The 27,464-nt window shown below is 48.4% G+C and overlaps 1 protein-coding gene across 1 annotated transcript in view; it reads left to right on the forward strand.

Annotated features, from left to right (window-relative positions):
• Nucleotides 1–27,464, forward strand: part of GPD2 (glycerol-3-phosphate dehydrogenase 2) — a 215,591-nt gene that overhangs the window by 182,037 nt on the left and 6,090 nt on the right. Inside the window, 3 exon segments of the mRNA XM_075317236.1 lie at nucleotides 145–257; nucleotides 4,395–4,473; nucleotides 17,045–17,143. Of these exon segments, the coding sequence (XP_075173351.1) occupies nucleotides 145–257; nucleotides 4,395–4,473; nucleotides 17,045–17,143 (291 nt within the window).

Consider the following 27,464-nt stretch of genomic DNA (forward strand, 5'->3'; position numbering starts at 1 on the left):
CATGACACATAACATCTGAGATTAAAGAACTTGATCAAAATTTTATAATTGTGGGCACATGCAAATCTCAATAATTATTACTTTTGTCAGTGGTCAGCTTTTATAGAATGTTTATATCTTTTTCTTTCTTTTTTTTATTACCAGGAAGAATTGGAGACCGCCAAGCAGTTTTTGTATTATGAAATGGGATACAAAGCGCGATCCGAACAACTAACAGATCGATCCGAAATTAATTTATCCCCTTCAGATATAGACAGGTAAGAGGGTCAGACGTTAAACCCCCGGAGCGCCCCATCTTACTTTTTCATTTCATTTGTTGTGTAGGCAATACAAATTGTAATTTCAATGAGAATCTCTTCCAGTCTTCCCGAGCTCAGTATATTTTGAATTAAATCAAAATCAATATACATTAGGAAATACGGCCGAGTAAAGAGCCGGGATCACTGCTGTGGAATACATATTTATCATAGTATCACATCGCCTTCCTTTCCTAACCGTGCAATACCCTACAGTGCAAGACCAAACAGTTTAACAATAAATATAAGAATCAATGTCTGTCTGCTGTCGTAAAGGCACATTGATCTGACAATAGGGGATTTTACTGTGCTAATCTAATCTATGCGTGTAAATCAATGTATCTGTATTTCTATCATTGCAGTGGTAATATTCGCTATCTATACTTGTACACTACAGTTGATAGGATAATGAGACTGCTGAAAAGTCATCTTTACAGAATAGGAAGTCGGAGCCGAATATAAGGCCTAGTGGTTATTGTGAAAATTGCAACCTTTACTAGTCTACTAATATAGATAATTAAAAAACAGCAACTATCAAAACATTTCAAAATACAAAGTAAATACACTGATCAGAATTGTAATTGTAACAGTAAGGGGTACTTTGCACACAACGACATCACAAGCCGATGATAGCGATGCCGAGCGCGATAGTCCTCACCCCCGTCGCAGCAGCGATATCTTGTGATAGCTGGCGTAGCGAACATTATCGCTACGGCAGCTTCACATGCACTTACCTGCCCTGCGACGTCACTCTGGCCGGCGACCCGCCTCCTTCCTAAGGGGGGCGGGTCGTTGCGGCGTCACAGCGACGTCACACGGCAGGCGGCCAATAGAAGCGGAGGGGAGGAGACATAAACATCCCGCCCACCTCCTTCCTTCCGCATAGCCGGTGGAGGCAGGTAAGGAGATGTTCCTCGCTCCTGCGGCTTCATACACAGCGATGTGTGCTACCACAGGAACGAGGAATAACATCGTACCTGTCGCTGCAGCGAAATTATGGAAATGACCGACACTACACAGATCACCGATTTACGATGCTTTTGCGATCATTTATCGGTGCTTCTAGGCTTTACACGTTGCGACATCGTTACCGGCGCCGGATGTGCGTCACTTTCGATTTGACCCCAACGAGATCGCAGTAGCGATGTCGCAACGTGCAAATTACCCCTAAGATTGAAAAGTCATGAAATTATAGAAATCACAGGATTAATGTACATGTTAACGCAATGCAAATAATAAAAAAAAATAGAAACAAAACTTATAAAACATTTTGATTTATTCTGTATTGAGTATTAGTGCCATGCGCAAGAATTACCTGCACTTACGGCCATAGATGCATATCTATAATCTTCTGTTGAATGGACTTTCGTACACAAATCATCAAGATCCGCTGCTGGCAGCTTTTTGCTGACCAATGACGTCCCAAATATGCTTGATGGGAGACAAATCCAGAGACGGTGCAACCATGGGAGCATGTTAGGCCATGTAGGCAACTCTCAGCAATACGAGCAACATGCAGACTGGTGTTGTCTCATTGAAAAGTAGCTCTCTACGATTGTCTGCAATGGTCATCACACCACTGCTTCAGCCATGTCAAAAAGGAGCAGTGGAGAGGCGTTGAAGGAGAAGCAATGAGCATGTAAGACGGAGTTGCTCAAATATAATCGTATCACTTTCTGAAACATGAACATAACTTCCTAACTGTGTGTGTGTGTGTGTGTGTGTGTATATATATATATATATATATATATATATATATATATATATATATATATATATATATATATATATATATATATATATATATATATATATTATCACACACACACGGTTAGGAAGTTGTGTGTATATATCTTATCTATACATACATACATACATATACATGCATGCATGCATACACACACATACATACATACATACATACATACATACATACATACATACATACATACACACACATCACACACAAGAGCCTGTCTCTTCGAGCTCTAGGCTCCTGCAGTTAGGAGATCTTTGGTGACATCATGGTCACATGACCTTGATGTCACCAAAAGTCCTTAAACGGTCTTAACCTTGGTATATATATGCTGGGGTCCCTAGGAGAATGGTGGCCCTGTGAAATTGTCCAGAGTGCTCATTCTTCCCCCCCCTAATGCCAGTCCTGCATACCACCCTGTCTCTTCTTCAGCTTCTCTAGACTTTTGCAGTTAAGAGACCTTTGGTTACCTTTATCTGTGTTAGTCTAAGAATAGAAATGTTGGGGGGACCCTGAGAATTTGCCTAATTTGACCTCTTCTCCCCCCCCCCCCTTAAGGCTGGTCCTGGCTGTAAATAGGGCGTATTTTTGGAGTAGGGCTTATATTTTTATATTTCGACCATACTCTAAAAATAATGTAAAATTATGGTAGGACTTATTTTTGTGATAGGTCTTATTTTGGGGTAAACATGGTAAAACTATAAAACCAAAATTGCTCCTCTTACATTTTTAGAGTCAGATTTTATGTGAAATATTACTTATTACTTACAATAGTCTTAACACTCATTTAGATGAGTCAATAATCTGAATTGAGCGATTATTAGAACTCCTGTATATGGGTAGTTGAGAGACATATCTGTTGACTGAGCGATTGTTCGACAGACTGCTATCTAATGTGTATAGGGGACTTTCAGTGTTAAGCCTGCTTTACACGTTACAATTGATTGTGCGGCACGGGCAATTTGTTGCCCGTGTCGCACAATCCTGTAACCCCCCCCCCGTCACACATACTTACCTTCCAAACGACCTCGCTGTGGGCGGCGAATATCCACTTCCTGAAGGGGGAGGGACGTTCGGCGTCACAGTGACGTCACACAGTGGCCGGCCAATAGAAGCGGAGGGGCGGAGATGAGCGGGACGTAAACGTCCCGCCCACCTCCTTCCTTCCGCATTGCCGGCGGGACGCAGGTAAGCTGTGTTCATCGCTCCCTGGGTGTCACACGGAGTGTTGTGTGCTGCCCCGGGTACGATGAACAACAGGACGTGCGATTTTTAGAAAATGAGCGAAGTGTCAGCGATGAATGAGAAGGTGAGTATTTCTGCTCGTTCATAGCTGTCACAAGCTACGATATCACTAACTATGCCGGATGTGCGTCACTTACGACGTGACCCCGCCGACATCTCGTTAGATATATCGCAGCGTGTAAAGCCCGCTATAGAGAGGACAGAGCATTGCCCCCCCCGGGGCATTTGCGGAGGCCGGCATGACCCCTGATTGGTCGGGAGGTCAGGGTGTCATGGCCGAGGGAGGGGGAGGGAGCCCGTTTTGAAATGATTGGATAGCCAAAGGGGAGGAGCGGTACTTTTCCCGCTCCTTTTCCTGAAGGAAGAGTCCCACCCACCCTCCCTAATATTTGTGGTATGACTGGGTTGTTCATTGTATGGGAGGGGGTGGTGTGGGTGGGGTTTCTCGGGTCGTAGTGGCTGGTTAGCGTTTTATTGGTGGGTCCTTGAAGTTGGTTTAAAATTGTTTCGGGGAATCCATACGGGTATCCCCTCATTGGCAGAATGGCTGGTCACCTGGTGATTTTGAGGGGAATCCCGACCGGGATGTCGGGGCCCCTGTAGGTGTGTTGGGGTTAACCAAGGATTAACCCTTACAGTGTGGTGCGCCTGAGCCAGTGTCTGTAACGGCTGGCAGCAAGTTGGTTTTATGGTTCTGTTTGTAGGAATCACCAGGGTTTGTAGCTTCAAGGACCTTACCATATTGCAATTTTATTGGTTATGTATTTTGTTTAATAAATGGCTGCTATGGCCAGAATTATCCAAAGATATTCGGTGTCCGTGTAGTTATTTTAGTTAAGAATGGGAATGGAGGGAGGAGATGTGGAGGAGACCGGAGTCAACAATTCCAGGGTCAAGCTTGATCAATTTCATTGACTTTTGTACAATATAAAGAGGAATCTGGGAGAAAAAGATAATAGTCAATGGCTTTCTAATGTAATTTATAATCCTGAAAATATTGTTTTTTGCATAGCACAAAAGATCTTACGTTTTAGTTCATAGGACAGATTTTCATTGGTTCCTTTAATGAAAATAAACTAATTTTTCTTCCTCTCTAGGTACAAAAAGAGATTCCATAAGTTTGATAAAGATAAGAAAGGATTCATCACCATACTTGATGTCCAACGTGTCTTGGAGGTGAGTAAGACATGAGTGATTCACCGAAAAGGACATAAATTAAAAAAAAAAAAATCGAAAAAACTCACCACAAAAAAGCCACCAGCCAATTCAGGTAAAAAATTTGCAAATGCTCTTGCAGGATGCAACCGTCCCACCATGATAAAGGTATGGGTAACACAGGTGCAGAATACCGATGAGACAGCCACAGATGTGTGTGACGCCCCTGGACTATCAGGTCTTCACAGGGTATTGTACAATCTTCCTTCCCGTGCAATATCCACCTCCTCCTTGGTTTTGGGTCCCCAACTACATGGTGTTGCCTACATCAGCTAATCAAATCCTAGGTACACTCTGCACCACACCCACCAGACACACCAGTGGACGGCCTGAGTGGAATAGGGTCGCCCACTTGGGGGGTTGGATAGGGGAGGTCAGTAGCGTCAGGAGCAAAGAGTTGTGTGTTGAAAGGGAAGGAGAGAGAAGGTCAGGCGCAGGGCTCCTAGGAAGCCATCTAGGTGGCAGACGGTGGTCTGGGCCTAGAGGAGCTGGATCCCCGGTCTCAGGGGATCATGGCAAGGGGCACGGATCTGTCGAGGAGGACAGCCGGCGGCCTTGCACCATCACCGGGCTGGGACCAAGGCACGACTGGGTACGTGGACCCTAGATCAGGGAGTACCTTCAGGCAACCTGACAATTTACCCGACAAGATCAGAGCCTTCAAGACCCGCTCTCCACCTGCTCCAGAATTGTGGTGCTAGCGCAACGAGGGGGATAGGACTTTCCACTCAAACGGTCCAGAAAATCCAAACTGTGAACCCTGAGAGCAAGCTCCCACACTTAGCCATAGTGGGGAGCGGGACCCGGAAAGTTCCACTCTACCGGGACCAACAGAGAAGTAAACTTGGTGCTAGGAGGCAGTCACGGATCACCAGGCAGCACCATTGGGGACAGGACCCAAACTAAGCTTCCCTCAGCGGCAGCGGTATACAGAACTTTGGTTTATCCAGTTGACGGTCAGCTTAATGGACTGAGTGAGACCCCTTTCGCATCCAACGGCACTCCCCCCCCCCCCCCCCCCTACTTTTTTGTGGCGAGTTTTTTTGTGAGTAAGTGTCGCGGGCGGAGGAGGGGACGCCGCGCTCTCCCACTGCTCGGGTCTGGCTGCCGCTGCGGCTGCTGCGGCCTGCTGCTGCCGCTGCTCGGTGGCTCGAGCGATGGGCCGGATCGCGGGGACTCGAGCGGCGCTCCTCGCCCGTGAGTGAAAGGGGATTGGGTTTTGGGATAGTTTATTGTCCGTGACGCCACCCACGGTTGTGGTGATTATGTGGACACCACCGCTGCTCTGGCTGGGGATCCCGGGAGTGATGGTATGGAGCAGCCAGTTGTTGTTTTGCCCCTCCGTGGGTAGGGGTTGGTGATCCCGGGGCCCAGTGATGGAATTGGAATTGTGGACAGGCGGGGATGGGGCCTGTGGAGGTGCAGGGGCAGCGCTGTGCCGCACGGCACGGAGGTACTCACTCAGCCAGTAAACACGACACAGTTCTCGGTAAACAAACGGCTGGTTGGACGGGTCCCTCGGACGGTTCACGGTGCTGATGTTCCCTGCAGTTAGCGGTGACTGTCTCTTCCCTGCACCTATGAAAGTCTCTTTGGTAGCGATGGGTTCCCACTGGTTACCCACTCCTCGGCTTCAAGCTGGGCCGAAGGAGCTCTACTCTTGCCCGCAGGCGCTGGCCCTGGGAAACTGGTGCCTTGGCGGTGTCTCCTCTCATCGGTCGGACTGTTGCCTTCAATCGGGACTTGGTTGTTAGGAGACAGACGTCCCCTTCACTGACGGATTTGTCAAATTATGGCGACTCCTAGCCTTGCCGGGATCTGAAAGACCTCTGCCCTGGTGCTGACTGTTCTTCGTATACTGCTCCGGTACCGCCGGGTCACCACCCGTCCGCGGTCCTTCCAGCAACCTCCGAGCAGTCCCCCTGCAGACTTTCCTGCCAGCGTTGAGAAACACGTGATGGTGTCTCCGCGGCTTTCTTATTTGCATACTTCCCAGGGGGCAATGCTCTAGAATCACTGCGTTGAGAAACACGTGATGGTGTCTCCGCAGTGGATATGTTGATCTCCCTAAGGTCAACAATGCTTGCTTAAGTAGTCTTATACTAGGCATTGCCCCCACTAGCCAGATTCCTACTCCACACTGATGAGGGGCAAATACCCCGAAACGGCTGTCTGTGGATGGATACCATGTTTGGTATAGGTGGTCTCCTTGACTGGAGACTGCCCTTCCCGTGGTTGTTCCTTCCCGGTGAAAGACCTGGCTAGTTTCCTGCCAGCGTTGAGAAACACGTGATGGTGTCTCCGCGGCTTTCTTATTTGCATACTTCCCAGGGGGCAATGCTCTAGAATCACTGCGTTGAGAAACACGTGATGGTGTCTCCGCAGTGGATATGTTGATCTCCCTAAGGTCAACAATGCTTGCTTAAGTAGTCTTATACTAGGCATTGCCCCCACTAGCCAGATTCCTACTCCACACTGATGAGGGGCAAATACCCCGAAACGGCTGTCTGTGGATGGATACCATGTTTGGTATAGGTGGTCTCCTTGACTGGAGACTGCCCTTCCCGTGGTTGTTCCTTCCCGGTGAAAGACCTGGCTAGTTTCCTGCCAGCGTTGAGAAACACGTGATGGTGTCTCCGCGGCTTTCTTATTTGCATACTTCCCAGGGGGCAATGCTCTAGAATCACTGCGTTGAGAAACACGTGATGGTGTCTCCGCAGTGGATATGTTGATCTCCCTAAGGTCAACAATGCTTGCTTAAGTAGTCTTATACTAGGCATTGCCCCCACTAGCCAGATTCCTACTCCACACTGATGAGGGGCAAATACCCCGAAACGGCTGTCTGTGGATGGATACCATGTTTGGTATAGGTGGTCTCCTTGACTGGAGACTGCCCTTCCCGTGGTTGTTCCTTCCCGGTGAAAGACCTGGCTAGTTTCCTGCCAGCGTTGAGAAACACGTGATGGTGTCTCCGCGGCTTTCTTATTTCCCCTGCAGACTATCACCGCCGTCTGCTGACCTTGCTGTCACAGTCCGGGGCACACACCCGGACCAACTTCAGGCTTTACTACCCCCACTTTTCTGTCCTTACTCCTCCACTTCCCTAGCTTAACTCCATTCCTCACTCAAGCTCTGCCTGAGCTCAACCCTTGGTTCCTCCCGCCTCCAGGGCTGTGTACTCCTCGGTGGGCGGAGCCAACCGCCTGGCCCACCCCCTGGTGTGGACATCAGCCCCTGGAGGAAGGCAACAAGGATTTTGGATTAGCTTGGTGTACCTGCAGGGAATGTGGGGTGCGTGTGGTGTTGTGACCTGTGACCCCTGGCTTGCCCAGGGCGTCACATTCCCCCTTAGCAAAACACAGACCGTCCTCGGGCTGCCCGTCCAACACCGGTTTTATTTTCCTTTTTGTTTTTCTGAAAAAAATATGAAAAAACGGTAACATACATACAAATTATGACATCATCCCACATCGGGAGGCACATTTCTTAAACGTTGCAAACAGTATACGGTTACGGTTTCCGCTCTCTCCCACCCAAGCAACCTGGCCCTGATGCTGCCCCTAAAACCCAGGCAGCACCCCTTGACCCCAGTCCAGCACAAGTTACCCGAGCGGGATCTGTCCTTCCCCTTGAGAGGGTAGCCACCGGTTCCTGTGGTGGCTGGGCCCCAGCCTGCTCTGCTGTGGGCCCTCCCTCCAACCTGCCTCTCCGGAGGCGGTAATTGCGGAGACGGTAACACAACTTATTTACATGCCACTTAACGTTTGTGGTTGCCCTGCAAGTTCACGGGCTTGTCCATGAGCAGTTCCTCATGCAACTTTTTAAACGGTCCCCACGGGGACAACGGTGCCGGCAACGGCCGGTTTCCAAATCACGGTTGACAATCAGGTGAACTTCATGGTTTCATTTTACTTATCATCTTTCATTTTCAAACACAAACACTGGTGGTCCCAACGGGGACGGTGCAACGGTGCTCCGCTGCCCTGGAAGCGGCTACCACCGCAGGGGGTCGGCCCACTCAGGGACCGAGCGGTATATGGGGTTCTCCTTCCATTGGCAGTTCAACCCCAAACCACTGACAGCCGCTGGGAATGGCGGCGGAGGCAGCGCACTTGGGACCTCCTCCTCCATTAACGGCACTCTCTCCGGACCCCCGGTCGCGGTGCTGATATCCGTCTCCCACTCAATCAGGGCTGGTTCCGGGGTTTGTGTGGATTGATCGCGACGCGGTACGGCTGCAGCGGCCCCTTGCTCGCGGGCGCCCACTACGGCAACCATTCTGCGCATCTCTGCCTTCCAATCCATCAACTGCTGCAGGCTCTGCGCCCTCACCTTCACGCAGAACCGGCCCAACTCCCGCTCCAGCCACGCAGCGGTCCCGGCGGGGAGCTCACCCGGGCCGCAGTCCTCAAAAGCTACTCCGCCTCGTTTCCCCCAGAGCTTGGGTACTCCGGTGGCGGGTATTCCCGCACTCCAATTCGAGGACGCCGCCATTTCTCCATCCGCGTCCCCCTTAGCCTCTTTCCGGCCCCTCCTCTCTCGGGGCGGGGTTTTGGCCTTCGCGCCTCTACTACTCGAAGACGCTCGAGCGGGAACTTTTCGCACCAAAGATGGCGACTTCTGAATTTTTCCGGCCGGATACCTCCGGCGGTCACAAGGCGCACCTCGACCCAACGGCAGAGCGGTAAGATCCTGTTCGTGACGCCAAGTTGTCGCGGGCGGAGGAGGGGACGCCGCGCTCTCCCACTGCTCGGGTCCGGCTGCCGCTGCGGCTGCTGCGGCCTGCTGCCGCTGCTCGGTGGCTCGAGCGATGGGCCGGATCCCGGGGACTCGAGCGGCGCTCCTCGCCCGTGAGTGAAAGGGGATTGGGTTTTGGGATAGTTTATTGTCCGTGACGCCACCCACGGTTGTGGTGATTATGTGGACACCACCGCTGCTCTGGCTGGGGATCCCGGGAGTGATGGTATGGAGCAGCCAGTTGTTGTTTTGCCCCTCCGTGGGTAGGGGTTGGTGATCCTGGGGCCCAGTGATGGAATTGGAATGGTGGACAGGCGGGGATGGGGCCTGTGGAGGTGCAGGGGCGCAGGGGCAGCGCTGTGCCGCACGGCACGGAGGTACTCACTCAGCCAGTAAACACGACACAGTTCTCAGTAAACAAACGGCTGGTTGGACGGGTCCCTCGGACGGTTCACGGTGCTGATGTTCCCTGCAGTTAGCGGTGACGGTCTCTTCCCTGCACCTATGAAAGTCTCTTTGGTAGCGATGGGTTCCCACCGGTTACCCACTCCTCGGCTTCAAGCTGGGCCGAAGGAGCTCTACTCTTGCCCGCAGGCGCTGGCCCTGGGAAACTGGTACCTTGGCGGTGTCTCCCCTCATCGGTCGGACTGTTGCCTTCAATCGGGACTTGGTTGTTAGGAGACAGACGTCCCCTTCACTGATGGATTTGGCAAATTATGGCGACTCCTAGCCTTGCCGGGATCCGAAAGGCCCCTGCCCTGGTGCTGACTGTTCTTCGTATACTGCTCCGGTACCGCCGGGTCACCACCCGTCCGCGGTCCTTCCAGCAACCTCCGAGCAGTCCCCCTGCAGACTATCACCGCCGTCTGCTGACCTTGCTGTCACAGTCCGGGGCACACACCCGGACCAACTTCAGGCTTTACTACTGTCACTTTTCTGTCCTTACTCCTCCACTTCCCTAGCTTAACTCCGTTCCTCACTCAAGCTCTGCCTGAGCTCAACCCTTGGTTCCTCCCGCCTCCAGGGCTGTGTACTCCTCGGTGGGCGGAGCCAACCGCCTGGCCCACCCCCTGGTGTGGACATCAGCCCCTGGAGGAAGGCAACAAGGATTTTGGATTAGCTTGGTGTACCTGCAGGGAATGTGGGGTGCGTGTGGTGTTGTGACCTGTGACCCCTGGCTTGCCCAGGGCGTCACATAAGACATGAGGTTTAGTAGGTGTAGGAAGATGATGGATCTGAGCTGCAATACTTGACTCAGCCCATGGACGTGACTGGCACTTTTTCCAGTTTACTGCCTAACCTTACCTAATTCTTGACGTTCTATCTGATGACCGCCCTATGAACACAGTCCCTAATGGTTTTTGTTCCAGCTGGTTATTGTAAAATTAATTTATTCACGTCCACCATGATGATGTCAATTCCAGCAATGCATTGTATCCTACATCTTCCTTCACCATCTGTTCTCTTTTCTTTCTCATCCTGCCTATTCCTACACTTTTATAATCCACCTTCCAAGTTTGTCATTTTATCTCTAATGTTCTTGCTCATCTATCGAATCAGTATATTGTCCATCTTCTATATTCCAGGTCTCTATCATCCACTCTTCCTTCTACAGTTTTATGTCCACCATGGCTCTGTTTTCTATATTTTTTTTTTTTTTTTATATCCCAGTCTTTATTCTTCTCTACTCCTATCAATCACCATTTTTCTGTTATCCGCTGTTCCTCTTGTATCTTAAACTACAAGTTCTGTTCCAGGCAGGGCCTCGTTCTGTTCCAGGCAGGGCCTCGTTCTGTTCCAGGCAGGGCCTCGTTCTGTTCCAGGCAGGGCCTCGTTCTGTTCCAGGCAGGGCCTCGTTCTGTTCCAGGCAGGGCCTCGTTCTGTTCCAGGCTGGGCCTCGTTCTGTTCCAGGCTGGGCCTCGTTCTGTTCCAGGCTGGGCCTCGTTCTGTTCCAGGCTGGGCCTCGTTCTGTTCCAGGCTGGGCCTCGTTCTGTTCCAGGCTGGGCCTCGTTCTGTTCCAGGCTGGGCCTCGTTCTGTTCCAGGCTGGGCCTCGTTCTGTTCCAGGCTGGGCCTCGTTCTGTTCCAGGCTGGGCCTCGTTCTGTTCCAGGCTGGGCCTCGTTCTGTTCCAGGCTGGGCCTCGTTCTGTTCCAGGCTGGGCCTCGTTCTGTTCCAGGCTGGGCCTCGTTTTGTTCCAGGCTGGGCCTCGTTTTGTTCCAGGCTGGGCCTCGTTTTGTTCCAGGCTGGGCCTCGTTTTGTTCCAGGCTGGGCCTCGTTTTGTTCCAGGCTGGGCCTCGTTTTGTTCCAGGCTGGGCCTCGTTTTGTTCCAGGCTGGGCCTCGTTTTGTTCCAGGCTGGGCCTCGTTTTGTTCCAGGCTGGGCCTCGTTTTGTTCCAGGCTGGGCCTCGTTTTGTTCCAGGCTGGGCCTCGTTTTGTTCCAGGCTGGGCCTCGTTTTGTTCCAGGCTGGGCCTCGTTTTGTTCCAGGCTGGGCCTCGTTTTGTTCCAGGCTGGGCCTCGTTTTGTTCCAGGCTGGGCCTCGTTTTGTTCCAGGCTGGGCCTCGTTTTGTTCCAGGCTGGGCCTCGTTTTGTTCCAGGCTGGGCCTCGTTTTGTTCCAGGCTGGGCCTCGTTTTGTTCCAGGCTGGGCCTCGTTTTGTTCCAGGCTGGGCCTCGTTTTGTTCCAGGCTGGGCCTCGTTTTGTTCCAGGCTGGGCCTCGTTTTGTTCCAGGCTGGGCCTCGTTTTGTTCCAGGCTGGGCCTCGTTTTGTTCCAGGCTGGGCCTCGTTTTGTTCCAGGCTGGGCCTCGTTTTGTTCCAGGCTGGGCCTCGTTTTGTTCCAGGCTGGGCCTCGTTTTGTTCCAGGCTGGGCCTCGTTTTGTTCCAGGCTGGGCCTCGTTTTGTTCCAGGCTGGGCCTCGTTTTGTTCCAGGCTGGGCCTCGTTTTGTTCCAGGCTGGGCCTCGTTTTGTTCCAGGCTGGGCCTCGTTTTGTTCCAGGCTGGGCCTCGTTTTGTTCCAGGCTGGGCCTCGTTTTGTTCCAGGCTGGGCCTCGTTTTGTTCCAGGCTGGGCCTCGTTTTGTTCCAGGCTGGGCCTCGTTTTGTTCCAGGCTGGGCCTCGTTTTGTTCCAGGCTGGGCCTCGTTTTGTTCCAGGCTGGGCCTCGTTTTGTTCCAGGCTGGGCCTCGTTTTGTTCCAGGCTGGGCCTCGTTTTGTTCCAGGCTGGGCCTCGTTTTGTTCCAGGCTGGGCCTCGTTTTGTTCCAGGCTGGGCCTCGTTTTGTTCCAGGCTGGGCCTCGTTTTGTTCCAGGCTGGGCCTCGTTTTGTTCCAGGCTGGGCCTCGTTTTGTTCCAGGCTGGGCCTCGTTTTGTTCCAGGCTGGGCCTCGTTTTGTTCCAGGCTGGGCCTCGTTTTGTTCCAGGCTGGGCCTCGTTTTGTTCCAGGCTGGGCCTCGTTTTGTTCCAGGCTGGGCCTCGTTTTGTTCCAGGCTGGGCCTCGTTTTGTTCCAGGCTGGGCCTCGTTTTGTTCCAGGCTGGGCCTCGTTTTGTTCCAGGCTGGGCCTCGTTTTGTTCCAGGCTGGGCCTCGTTTTGTTCCAGGCTGGGCCTCGTTTTGTTCCAGGCTGGGCCTCGTTTTGTTCCAGGCTGGGCCTCGTTTTGTTCCAGGCTGGGCCTCGTTTTGTTCCAGGCTGGGCCTCGTTTTGTTCCAGGCTGGGCCTCGTTTTGTTCCAGGCTGGGCCTCGTTTTGTTCCAGGCTGGGCCTCGTTTTGTTCCAGGCTGGGCCTCGTTTTGTTCCAGGCTGGGCCTCGTTTTGTTCCAGGCTGGGCCTCGTTTTGTTCCAGGCTGGGCCTCGTTTTGTTCCAGGCTGGGCCTCGTTTTGTTCCAGGCTGGGCCTCGTTTTGTTCCAGGCTGGGCCTCGTTTTGTTCCAGGCTGGGCCTCGTTTTGTTCCAGGCTGGGCCTCGTTTTGTTCCAGGCTGGGCCTCGTTTTGTTCCAGGCTGGGCCTCGTTTTGTTCCAGGCTGGGCCTCGTTTTGTTCCAGGCTGGGCCTCGTTTTGTTCCAGGCTGGGCCTCGTTTTGTTCCAGGCTGGGCCTCGTTTTGTTCCAGGCTGGGCCTCGTTTTGTTCCAGGCTGGGCCTCGTTTTGTTCCAGGCTGGGCCTCGTTTTGTTCCAGGCTGGGCCTCGTTTTGTTCCAGGCTGGGCCTCGTTTTGTTCCAGGCTGGGCCTCGTTTTGTTCCAGGCTGGGCCTCGTTTTGTTCCAGGCTGGGCCTCGTTTTGTTCCAGGCTGGGCCTCGTTTTGTTCCAGGCTGGGCCTCGTTTTGTTCCAGGCTGGGCCTCGTTTTGTTCCAGGCTGGGCCTCGTTTTGTTCCAGGCTGGGCCTCGTTTTGTTCCAGGCTGGGCCTCGTTTTGTTCCAGGCTGGGCCTCGTTTTGTTCCAGGCTGGGCCTCGTTTTGTTCCAGGCTGGGCCTCGTTTTGTTCCAGGCTGGGCCTCGTTTTGTTCCAGGCTGGGCCTCGTTTTGTTCCAGGCTGGGCCTCGTTTTGTTCCAGGCTGGGCCTCGTTTTGTTCCAGGCTGGGCCTCGTTTTGTTCCAGGCTGGGCCTCGTTTTGTTCCAGGCTGGGCCTCGTTTTGTTCCAGGCTGGGCCTCGTTTTGTTCCAGGCTGGGCCTCGTTTTGTTCCAGGCTGGGCCTCGTTTTGTTCCAGGCTGGGCCTCGTTTTGTTCCAGGCTGGGCCTCGTTTTGTTCCAGGCTGGGCCTCGTTTTGTTCCAGGCTGGGCCTCGTTTTGTTCCAGGCTGGGCCTCGTTTTGTTCCAGGCTGGGCCTCGTTTTGTTCCAGGCTGGGCCTCGTTTTGTTCCAGGCTGGGCCTCGTTTTGTTCCAGGCTGGGCCTCGTTTTGTTCCAGGCTGGGCCTCGTTTTGTTCCAGGCTGGGCCTCGTTTTGTTCCAGGCTGGGCCTCGTTTTGTTCCAGGCTGGGCCTCGTTTTGTTCCAGGCTGGGCCTCGTTTTGTTCCAGGCTGGGCCTCGTTTTGTTCCAGGCTGGGCCTCGTTTTGTTCCAGGCTGGGCCTCGTTTTGTTCCAGGCTGGGCCTCGTTTTGTTCCAGGCTGGGCCTCGTTTTGTTCCAGGCTGGGCCTCGTTTTGTTCCAGGCTGGGCCTCGTTTTGTTCCAGGCTGGGCCTCGTTTTGTTCCAGGCTGGGCCTCGTTTTGTTCCAGGCTGGGCCTCGTTTTGTTCCAGGCTGGGCCTCGTTTTGTTCCAGGCTGGGCCTCGTTTTGTTCCAGGCTGGGCCTCGTTTTGTTCCAGGCTGGGCCTCGTTTTGTTCCAGGCTGGGCCTCGTTTTGTTCCAGGCTGGGCCTCGTTTTGTTCCAGGCTGGGCCTCGTTTTGTTCCAGGCTGGGCCTCGTTTTGTTCCAGGCTGGGCCTCGTTTTGTTCCAGGCTGGGCCTCGTTTTGTTCCAGGCTGGGCCTCGTTTTGTTCCAGGCTGGGCCTCGTTTTGTTCCAGGCTGGGCCTCGTTTTGTTCCAGGCTGGGCCTCGTTTTGTTCCAGGCTGGGCCTCGTTTTGTTCCAGGCTGGGCCTCGTTTTGTTCCAGGCTGGGCCTCGTTTTGTTCCAGGCTGGGCCTCGTTTTGTTCCAGGCTGGGCCTCGTTTTGTTCCAGGCTGGGCCTCGTTTTGTTCCAGGCTGGGCCTCGTTTTGTTCCAGGCTGGGCCTCGTTTTGTTCCAGGCTGGGCCTCGTTTTGTTCCAGGCTGGGCCTCGTTTTGTTCCAGGCTGGGCCTCGTTTTGTTCCAGGCTGGGCCTCGTTTTGTTCCAGGCTGGGCCTCGTTTTGTTCCAGGCTGGGCCTCGTTTTGTTCCAGGCTGGGCCTCGTTTTGTTCCAGGCTGGGCCTCGTTTTGTTCCAGGCTGGGCCTCGTTTTGTTCCAGGCTGGGCCTCGTTTTGTTCCAGGCTGGGCCTCGTTTTGTTCCAGGCTGGGCCTCGTTTTGTTCCAGGCTGGGCCTCGTTTTGTTCCAGGCTGGGCCTCGTTTTGTTCCAGGCTGGGCCTCGTTTTGTTCCAGGCTGGGCCTCGTTTTGTTCCAGGCTGGGCCTCGTTTTGTTCCAGGCTGGGCCTCGTTTTGTTCCAGGCTGGGCCTCGTTTTGTTCCAGGCTGGGCCTCGTTTTGTTCCAGGCTGGGCCTCGTTTTGTTCCAGGCTGGGCCTCGTTTTGTTCCAGGCTGGGCCTCGTTTTGTTCCAGGCTGGGCCTCGTTTTGTTCCAGGCTGGGCCTCGTTTTGTTCCAGGCTGGGCCTCGTTTTGTTCCAGGCTGGGCCTCGTTTTGTTCCAGGCTGGGCCTCGTTTTGTTCCAGGCTGGGCCTCGTTTTGTTCCAGGCTGGGCCTCGTTTTGTTCCAGGCTGGGCCTCGTTTTGTTCCAGGCTGGGCCTCGTTTTGTTCCAGGCTGGGCCTCGTTTTGTTCCAGGCTGGGCCTCGTTTTGTTCCAGGCTGGGCCTCGTTTTGTTCCAGGCTGGGCCTCGTTTTGTTCCAGGCTGGGCCTCGTTTTGTTCCAGGCTGGGCCTCGTTCTGTTCCAGGCTGGGCCTCGTTCTGTTCCAGGCTGGGCCTCGTTTTGTTCCAGGCTGGGCCTCGTTTTGTTCCAGGCTGGGCCTCGTTTTGTTCCAGGCTGGGCCTCGTTCTGTTCCAGGCTGGGCCTCGTTTTGTTCCAGGCTGGGCCTCGTTTTGTTCCAGGCTGGGCCTCGTTTTGTTCCAGGCTGGGCCTCGTTTTGTTCCAGGCTGGGCCTCGTTTTGTTCCAGGCTGGGCCTCGTTTTGTTCCAGGCTGGGCCTCGTTTTGTTCCAGGCTGGGCCTCGTTTTGTTCCAGGCTGGGCCTCGTTTTGTTCCAGGCTGGGCCTCGTTTTGTTCCAGGCTGGGCCTCGTTCTGTTCCAGGCTGGGCCTCGTTCTGTTCCAGGCTGGGCCTCGTTGTGTTTATTTAATAAAGTCTATACTCACCTGCTGTAGCAGCATTGGCGGCTTGAGTGATGTCACAACCCCACATGACCAAACAAGTAATCAACAGGAAGTAAGGGCCGCCACAGCACTCACTTCCTGTTGATTAACTCATTTGGTTCGAAGGTGGGGAGACAGTAGCCAGCGCTGATTGGATGTGGGGCTTGAGGGACGTCACAATGTCACGTGAGCCTCTGGTATTCGAGCGCTGGCACAGCTGGAAACACTCCAGTATGGGAGGGGAGTATAAGTTTTATCATTTTACCTGAGAAAAAGTGGAGTCAGAAGGGGTTATCCTAGTAGTGGACAACCCCTTTAACTTTGCAACTAACCCCTCTGTGGAAACAAAGTGAGAAAGAACATATACAGTACTTACCTACTAGTTGCCCAGCGCTCATCCTCCTGTCCTGCTGGCTTCTCTTCCAGTGTGGTTGGCATGTGACCGCTGCAGCAAATCAGTGGTCACAGTGATTGGCTGCAGCTGTTAAGCGTTGGGCATACCAGACTAAAAAAAAAAAAAAATTCTGTTTGCAGAAACAGCCAATGGGATGGGGGATTGATGATGGATTGGAATGAGTAAAGTTGGTGATTTTGACCATCTAATGGCTAAAGGGTGCTTTACACGCTGCGACATCGCTAGCGCTCTCGTTAGCGATGTGACACGCCAGATCGCAGATAAGATTTGCAGAAATCGCACATAGGTCACATTTTGAAGCGCCGGTCACATGTGTGATCTCGGCAAATCGTATGTGCGATCTGGAGTGTTACATCGCTAACGTGATCGCTATCGATGTCGTAGCGTCTAAAGCACCCTTTAATGTCTAAGATTAAAATCATTTTCTTTTCTTCTAGAATATAAATGTGCAGATGGACGCCAAAAATCTCCATGAAATCCTGAATGAAGTTGATTTAAATAAGAATGGACAAGTTGAGTTGAATGAATTTCTACAGGTCAGTACTAAATACATTTGTTCTAATGTTCATATATTTGCTAACGGTCGTGAATTTCTAGATGCACCCCAGGCAAATTTTAAGGCATCCTAGGCTGAAAGGGGCACAGTTTAGGTTAACCCTGCCTGAAAGTGGGTGTTTAGGTTGGGGTGTTACTAGGAGGGGCAGCACATTACCAGATATTGGATTTTCTTTTTTCTTAACTCTGTGTTATGCCATCCTGTGATTATTACACCTGGGCATTACATAGAGTTTGCCACTGAATAGCTACTGTCGGACTGTGTGGTGATACACCATTAAAGGGGAACAACCACCAGGATTTTCCTATATAAACTAAAGCCAGTGCTATACTGGTGCTATCATGCTGATTCTATACGTACCTTTAGTTGTGAGATCGGATGTTTAGTTTCTGAAATACAGGCAAGTAAAGTTTGTGAAATGCACTGTTGTTTGATGATAGGTGCAACAGAATATATAATAGGTGGGTTGGGTTTTGCTAGTTATTCCCGCCCCTGTGCCTGCCTGTCCTTCCTCCCCCTGTCCTTCCTCACTCCTTCCTCCCCATATAATATTAAAGACACGGGGAGGAAGGACAGGGGGAGGAAGGACAGGCAGCAGACAGGGGCAAGAATGACTAGCAAAACCCGACCCACCTATTCGATATTTCGTTGCACCTCTTATTAAATAACCGTGTATTTCACTAACTTTACTTGCTTGTATTTCTGACACTATACATCCGATCTCACAACTAAAGGTCCCTATAGAATCCGCATGATAGCGCCATCATAACACTGGCTTTAGTGTTGTATGCACATATATAATATAAAATATATATTTTATATTAGATTATCTATATCTATATATATATATATATATATATATATATATATATATATATATATATATATATTATGAAAATCCTAGTGGTATATTTAACTAATATCACGCTTGTATTTCCAAGAGGAAAAGATTCTACAGAATTTTAATTTCATGAAGAATACAAGTATTTACTAATAGAAATAGTTCAGGAGAGCTGAAGTGTCCAATGTAACTCAATGGAAGTGCAGAGAGAAGCAGGGAATTTGGGGGTTTTGTATAGAAAAAAAAATAACAGTAAAGCACAGAATTTAGATGAATTTAGAGTAAAGAGTAATTAAAACAATAGGTACGCTTTATGCATTTTCGAACTATTGAACATTTTGTACTAGAACTTTTCCAAAGTAAAATGTATCATTCTTGGAACACAAAGGAGAACATAAAAAATCTGGGATTCCATTGGCGCCGCAGGTCTCTGCAGCCCAACAAAAAAAAGACTTAGAGGTTGACAGCTTTACGTCCTAAACAAGGCGTCTTACAATTGTACTGCAGATTCTTCAGATTCCATTAGTGGAATTTAGAAAATGTAGGAAGCTAATAGGTTGAAAGTTATAAAGGAGTTGTACAGCTTTAAAAAAAAAAAAAAATGGCGGCGGCAGCATGTGAGCAAAATAAAAATTTCCTGACGCTGAATCATTGACCGGCCCACAGTCCCGAGCTGATGTGATGATATGCCATATCATTGTGTGAGCGCAATCCCCTGTCACAGTGCTGGTGCCGGGAGGTATGCCCTGTCTCTGCTGACAGTTTTTCCCATGTGACTGGTGTTTTGAAAATGTATTCTGGACCCTGGTGGTTAAAAGCGCAAACTTTGCAAAGTGTCTGAAAGCTCAGGAATGGATTTTCATATGGAAATATCAGTAAAAATGTTAGCCCAGTTCTATATCTCTGATCATTCTTGCCACTGGGCCTAAATATTGGATAGCTAAAGGGGAAAGGCTTAAACAAATTTCCATTAAAGTGGTAATACTCTTTTATTTTGAGGATTGTTCCTGGACAGAGTGAGTTTGGGCTTGAATAGTTGAGCGTGAGTGACATACACTCCATTTAAATTCTAAATTAATAAGATTTGTTTTAAGAGCGCTCGGGAAATAAATACAGCACACAACTAGTAATGGTTCACTGGAGACTTCTGCTTTATTAGCATATGTGACGAGTTTAAGTAGGGTCACAGACAAAGAACAAGGTTCCTCTGAACTACACACCAATAAGAACAGTAGGGGCTTAAATAGAAACTGGAAACTTTCCCGCCAACAGTGCCAACCAATCACCATGATATCATAAAGTTATAAGGATGGATACCATAAGAGCAAAATGAATTATATTCTCTCACAGGAGGTTTGCTATTACAGCACTAACACTTGGTGACAGTTTCATTGGTTAGATCTATTGGTGAGCAAATATGCTAAAATTTCAATTTGGCCATTCACTCGAATTTGATCAGGAAATTCAATTTGCATTGAATTTTTTAATACTTGTAATTGTAGAGTGAAAATAAGTGTTTGTGAAAATGACCATTTACCATTAAAGGGAACCAATCACCAGGATTTTCCTGTATAACCTAAAGCCAGTACTATCAGGCTGATTCCACACATACCTGTAGTGGTCACCTCAGATGTTTAGGGTTTGAAATCCAAGAAAATAAAGTTTATAAAATCGGCAGCTTCTTAGTGACAGCAGCTGAGGATCAGATAATATCTGTGGGGGGAGGGGGGGGGAAATGCAGAGTTATCCCCTTCCCCTGGTAGAATTAGCAAAAGTATTATACAATTGATGTAACTTTTCAATTCCAGGACCTGTGTGAGGTCATACCCATGTGACCAGAAGGGCGATGCCTTAGCCAACATAGCTGATATCAGGAAGCAACATTTTCCTATTGGCTGAGGCCCCGCCCCATCTGGTCACATAAGTATGACCTCACACAGGTCCTCAAAGTGAAAAGTTACATTGATTGATTGTATAAAATGTATGCTAACTGTAACAGGAGGAAGGTATAACTCTGCATACCCACCAAGATATTATCTGATCCTCAGCTGCTGTCACTCAAGCATCTGCCGATTTTATAAACTTTACTTTCTTGGATTTCAAAACCTAAACATCCGAGCTGACCACTACAAGTATGTATAAAAGCAGTCTGATAGCGCCAGTATAGCACTGGCTTTAGGTTATATACAAGAATCCTGGTGATTGGTTCCCTTTCAAGGGTTGTTCCCATCTCCAAGATTCTATCCCAATACGTAGTAGGCGTAATAATATTAGGAAATGCCTCCAATTAGAAATGTGGTATAGTTCTCCTGATTAGTTATCTTTTAAGCTTCAATGTCCTGCACATGAGTTAGGTATCCATGGTTACGACCACAAGCAGCTAACACTGGATCTCTCTGCTGCATTCGATACTGTGGATCACCAGCTCCTCCTCACTATGCTCCGCTCTATCGGGCTCAAGGACACCGTTCTTTCCTGGTTCTCCTCTTACCTCTCTGACCGCTCATTCACTGTATCCTTTGCCTGCTCCTCTTCCTCTCCTCTTCCCCTTACGGTCGGGGTTCCTCAGGGTTTAGTCCTAGGCCCCCTCCTCTTGTCTCTATACACAGCACCTATTGGACAAATGATCAGCAGATTTGGTTTCCAGTACCATCTCTATGCTGATGACACCCAACTGTACACATCTTCTCCTGACATCACCCCTGCACTATTACAAAATACTACCGATTGTCTGTCCGCTGTCTCCAACATCATGTCCTCCCTCTATCTAGAACTGAACCTATCAAAAACTGAACTTCTTCTGTTCCCTCCCTCTCCTAACCTTCCAAAACCCAATATTACCATTTCTGTGTGTGGCTCTACCATTACGCCCCAGCAGCACTCCCGCTGTCTTGTGGTTATATTTAACTCCGATCTTTCCTTCCACATTCGTTCACTTGCTCGTTCTTGTCAATTCCACCTCAAAAACATCTCAAGAATTCGACCTTTTCTTACCGTTGACTCTGCAAAAACTCTTACTGTCGCTCTCATTCATTCTCGCCTGGATTATTGTAATTCTTTACTAACTGGTCTCTCTGTTACTAAACTTTCCTCTCTCCAATCCATTCTGAATTCCGCAGCCAGGATCATTTTCCTCTGCAACCGCTTCACTGATGCCTCTGCTCTGTGCCAGTCATTGCACTGGTTGCCTATCCGCTACAGAATCCAACATAAACTTATCACTCTTACTCACAAAGCTCTCCGCACCACCCTACATCTCCTCAATCATCTCTGTCTATCACCCCACCCGTGCCCTTCGCTCTGCTAATGACGTAAGACTGACATCCTCAACAATTCGAACCTCCCACTCCCGTCTTCAAGATTTCTCACGAGCTGCGCCTATGCTCTGGAACACACTACCAAGAGAAATCAATTAATTCCCAATATCCACACCTTTAAGCGGGTCCTAAAAACGCATTTATTTAGACTAGCCTATCACCTCACTGCCCTGATCTAATCTAGTCCCTTTCTGCCCTTCATATATTAATAATAATAATAATAATAATAATGTTTTATTTCTATAGCGCCAACATATTCCGCAGCGCTTTACAATTAAGAGGGGACATGTACAGACAATATGAGACAATACAAAATAACAAAATTAAGATACCAGGAGGAGTGAGGGCCCTGCTCGTAAGCTTACAGTCTGAGGAAATAGGGGAGGCACACAAGGTGAATGGGGGGGAGAAAAGCTCGTCATATATGGTCCAGCCATCGATTTAATAGGGTATTCAAAAGCAGCTGCATGAACCAGTCGGTGAGAATTTATACAGGTACAGGGGACGAGAACTGGAAGTAAGTTTTTTGAAGGGCAGAAAAGGACTAGATTAGATCAGGGCAGTGAGGTGATAGGCTAGTCTAAAGAAATGCGTTTTTAGGGCCCGCTTAAAGGTGTGGATGTTGGGAAATAATCGGATTTCTCTTGATAGTGTGCTCCAGAGCATAGGCGCAGTTCGTGAGAAATATTGAAGACGAGAGTGGGAGGTTCGAATTGTTGAGGATGTCAATCTTAAGTCTTAGCAGAGCGGAGGGCACGGGTGGAGTGATAGACAGAGATGAGGGAGGAGATGTAGGGTGGTGCAGTGCGGAGGGCACGGGTGGAGTGATAGACAGAGATGAGGGAGGAGATGTAGGGTGGTGCGGAACCGTGGAGAGCTTTGTAAGTGAGAGTGATGTCATAAAAATTTACTTCCAATTCTTGTCCCCTGTACCTGTATAAATTCTGGCCGGCGACCGGTCCATGCAGCTGGTTTTGAATACCCTATTAAATCGATGGCTGGACCATATATAACAAGCTTTCCCCCCCCCCCCCCCCCATTCACCTTTTGTGTCTCCCCTATTTCCTCATAGACTGAAGCTTACGAGCAGGACCCTCACTCCTCCTGGTATCTTTATTTTATTGTTTTGTATTGTCTGTACATGTCCCCTGTGAATTGTAAAGCGCTGCGGAATATGTTGGCGCTATAGAAATAAAACTTTATTATTATATTAACACTTTGAGTGGTCGTAACCATGGATACCTAAGCTGCAATGCCCTGCACTTGAGGTAAGAGACATGGCTATATCATTAGAACTATACTACATTTCTAATTGGAGGTATTTGCTAATATTATTATCACGTCTACTACATATTGGGATATTTTCTTTGAGACTAGAATACCGCTTTTAAGTACATCTCTCCTTTTTTTTATTATTTTATAGAAGTTTTAAAATATGTATTTAACTGTTTTGTTTAATGATGTCATCAACACCCCCCCCCCTTTCATCATATACAGTGGTAGAATGATAACTTTCTATACGCTCTGTGGAATTGTGCGGGGATTAGGATTACCACATAAAAGGCTGTAGCGGGATAACGGGATTATAGCACAAAGCCAATCATAAGCAGTCTAGTGAATGGATTTGTCTGTTCTTTATAACTTTGTCATACACTGCCTCCCCCTCCCCCCGATACAATTAATGTGACCTCAATAGGACACGGTGGCTCATATTTACCAAAAATGGCTTCATTCACTTTAGATCCGCAACTCCATATGTATCAAGTGATAAATGTGGCACAAATTACGCCAGTGCACTTCATAGTGTTTAAAAACAACAGGAGGCCAATATGTCAAAAGCTGCATGCTAAGGTCAAAATTTGTTCAGATTATAACTTTGTGCATTTAACAAATGGTTGCAACATAAATATTTAGCTCTGGCAAAAATTAAGAGACCACTGCAAACTTATCAGTTTTTCAGATTTTTCTATTTTGAGTCAAATTTAAATTGTTTTTTTTTTATTCTATAAACTACTGACAACGTCTCCGAATTTCCAAGCAAAAAAGTTTGTATTTATTTATTTTCTGAAAATTAAAAATGGTCAAAATAACATAAAATGCATTGCTTTCACACCTCAAAGAATGCAAAGAAAACAAGATCATAATCATTTAGAAACAACAATACTAAAAATGTTTTAACTTAGGAAGAGTTCAGAAATCAATATTTTGTGGAATAACCATGATTTTCAATCCCAGCTTTCATGCGTCTTGGCTGCTTTCCACCAGTGTGTCACACTGCTTTTGGGTGACCTTATGCTACTCCTGGTGCAAAATTTTAAGGAGTTCTTCTTTGGCTTGTGACTATCCATCTTCGTCTTGATTGCATTCCAGATATTTTCAATGGGGTTCAGGTCTGGAGATTGGGCTGGCTATGGCAGGGTTTTGATGTGGTGGTCCTTAATCTACACATTGATTTACCTAGCTGTGTGGCATGGCGCATTGTCCTGCTGGAAAAAACAGTCCTCAGAGTTGGGGAACATTGCCTGAGCAGAAGGAAGCAACTGTTTTTCCAGGATAACCTTGTATGCGGCTTGATTCATGCGTCCATCGCAAAGTTTAATCTGCCCAATTCCTTCCCAATATCTAGAGGTAATCTTCCCTGAGTCTAATTTTCAGCTTTGCCCAACAACTGGTCGTCTAATGGTTAGATGGAGACCTGGAGTGGCGTACAAGCAACAGTGTTTTGAACCTACTGTGAAATTTGGTGGAGGATCCGTGATGATCTGGGGATGCTTCAGCAAGGCTAGAATTGGTAAAATTAAACTTTGTGAAGGATGCATGAATCAAGCCGCATGCAAGGTTATCCTGGAAAAACAGTTGCTTCCATCTGCTCAGGCAATGTTTCCCAACTCTGAGGACTGTTTTTACCAGCAGGACAATGCACCATGCCACACAGCTAGGTCAATCAATGTGTGGATGAAGGACCACCACATCAAAACCTTGTCATGGCCAGCCCAATCTCCAGACCTGAACCCCATTGAAAACCTCTGGTATGTAATCAAGAGGAAGATGGATAGTCGAAAGCCATCAAACAAAGAAGAACTGCTAAAGTTTTTGCACCAGGAGGGGCATAAGGTCACCCAAAAGCAGAGTGACAGACTGGTGGAAAGCAGCCAAGACGTGGTGTGGTGACGAGGTGTGAAAACAATACATTTTTTTTTATTATTATTATTATTATTATTATTATTATTATTATTTTGACCATTTCTCATTTTCAGAAAATAAATACAAAATTTATTACTGGAAATTCGGAGACGTCAGTAGTTTATAGAATAAAAGAACAATTTACATTTTACTCCAAAATATTTTTTATTTTTATACTATTGCACCTCCAATTAATCATCAGTAATGGAACTTCTGGTCATAACATTATGATTAGTTGGATCGGCCAATGACAGGATCACATGCAATAGAATTGGATGGTGTATGCAGCTGCATTGCACATAGATGGGAGCAGGGGCATAACTACAATAAATTTAAGGGTTGCAATCGCTCCCGGGCCCTGGAGCTAGGGGCCCTTAAAAGTTCTTTTGTTCTGTATGAAAAGACCAACACTATTAAAGACTTATAAGAATTAGGGTCTCCATTGGAGCTTTTGCATTGGGATCCATGGCCTTCAAGTTAAGCCACTTGATGGAATTGGCATAACTTGAACAGGGCATAACTTGAACAGGGAAAAATAGCAGTCCTCCAATATTGAAATTGTAACACTAAGAAGTAAAAGTTGTGGACTTATGGAAATTATTGGATGTCTAGGCATGTTGCTAATATGCAAATAATACAGTACCAAAATAAACATGCTGTCTAGAGTTGCCTTGTTGAAAAAAGCAGCTACTAGCATACCATAGAGAAATGGTCCTATCACTGATTCCACGAGCAAATCAATGTAATGTTGAGCTGTTAGTGCACCTGGAGTGAACACTCGATGGGTTGGCTGCCCTATATTATGCCACCTGATGTAATTCCAGGGGTAGGACCAATGAGATGTTCCTTTGTGAAAGCCTCTTCAGATTCTAAGTATGGCGCATAGTGATCCTTTCTTTACTGGAAGGCAAATTAGACCTCAGATAACAAGCCTAAAGGCCGCTTTACACGCTGTGACATCGCTCAAGCGATCTCGTTGGGGTCACGGAATTTGTGACGCACATCCGGCCGCTTTAGCGATGTCGTTGCGTGTGACACCTAGGAGTGATTTTGAAACGTCACAAAAACGTTCAAAATCGCTCATCGGTGACATGCCCTCTATTCTCGATTATCGCTGCTGTGTGTATGATGTAGTGAGTCGCTCCTGCGGCAGCACACATCGCTATGTGTGACACCGCAGGAACGAGGAACCTCTCTTTACCTGCGGCCGCCCGCAATGAGGAAGGAAGGAGGTGGGCGGGATGTTACGTCCCGCTCATCTCCGACCCTCCGCTTCTATTGGGCGGTCGCTTAGTGATGTTGCTGTGACGCCGCACAAACCGCCCCCTTAAAAAAGGAAGCGGTTCGCCGGTCACAGTGACGTCGGTAGGCAGGTAAGTAGTGTGATGGGACTGAGCGATTTGCCCGTGTCACACAACCGATGGGGGCAGGTACGCACGCTAGCGATATCGGTACCGGTACCGATATCGCAGCGTGTAAAGCGGCCTTAAGTCTTCATACAGTTTTAAACAAACCATTAGAAGGCATTTACACAACATTGGACTATAAGCCAGACATCCAGCTACAGGTGGTCCGTTGACTTCATTTCACTGCTCATAAAGGTTATCAAGACAGTAATGGAGACTGGCCTGGAGGTCTATCCTGTTCAGTGAGTTATTTTGTTTTTGAAGTATAGCTGGAGATTGGTGTGGAGACCATGTGGGCAACGCCATGAAGAAGCCTTCATGAGGAAACCTCACACCAGTCCTTAACCTCCCGAGATCATTTGTGATGTGGCACAATGAATGGTAGCCGGACCCCTCAAGTCTTCATTCCAGGTACATGAACAGCTCAGCGTTACATCGGTTTGGTCTTAGAACCAGTATGGCCATTTCTCCGAAGGATCCCAGTAGACTTTTTTTTTTTTTTTTAACAATACAGTGCTAGGCTGCATGTTTCTGTTAGCAGCCTGCGGGTCTTTAACATTGAACCATGGCATTTACGGTCTCTGGACTTGTTTCCTATCAAGCACATTTGTGACATCATTGGTCGCCAATTGTAATGATAGGTAAGAGAATGTCTTCATTCTGATGATGGATTGTGTCCAATGAGATTGTGATTGCATATCTTGGCAATATAGCCATAATTTAGTATGGTAGAAAACCAGTTTTAACATCTCTAGGATAATCCTAACCTGAAACGCAATTGTTCAGGAAACCTGCTAATGTATCATGGGGTAAAAATAGTCCTATATTAGAGCAGCAATAGTTGGCTTTACACTTGACTTCGCCACTGGTTTTGCAACATCTTTGCAGGCCAAATTATTGAAGTCTACAGGTATTTAAAAATCCAACTACAGAGATGACTCTAAAATTACATTTTTTATTTTTAGTTATCTTTTCCATTTTGTTTCTGTTATTTTTTTTAAATTCTTTTTGGCTTCCTGGAGAGTAACACATTGTTGAACACCCACGTCTGATCTAGCTGGATTGTAGAGTTTATTCGCGAGTTTATTTTTTGCTAAGTCTTTCCTACTCGGGCAGGTATTTCAGCCGCCTGCCAGCTTTTTCCTGAGCCAAGGCGATGATGAATGCGGAACATGAGATAAATTAATGCTAGGGATTTTGGTCAATGTCAGCCCTTTCTTCCTGATGTCAAGTTAAACAAACAAGATCAAGGCAAAGGAAATGGTAATTGTCTCTCTCGAGATGAGCTGCAGATAAGAGCATTGTTGAATCTAAATGCAGAAAATTTTCAGCAGCAGTGTCCAGCATCACAAAAAAAAGAATAATTATTCCTTAATACATTTATCACCGCTTCAATCAGATTAAATGCATATTCTATTAACCATTGACAACAATGAATTGTTCCTTTGAAATTATACTGGAAACATTTTTATTCCCTATTTGACAGGAAGGCCATACAGAGGATCGGTTGTATATAGAATTGCTTTTATATCTTCCGGGAAAACTTGGCTGTCA

The sequence above is a fragment of the Anomaloglossus baeobatrachus genome, chromosome 7 (assembly GCF_048569485.1).
Source record: "Anomaloglossus baeobatrachus isolate aAnoBae1 chromosome 7, aAnoBae1.hap1, whole genome shotgun sequence".
In the NCBI taxonomy this organism is placed as follows: Eukaryota; Metazoa; Chordata; class Amphibia; order Anura; family Aromobatidae; genus Anomaloglossus; species Anomaloglossus baeobatrachus.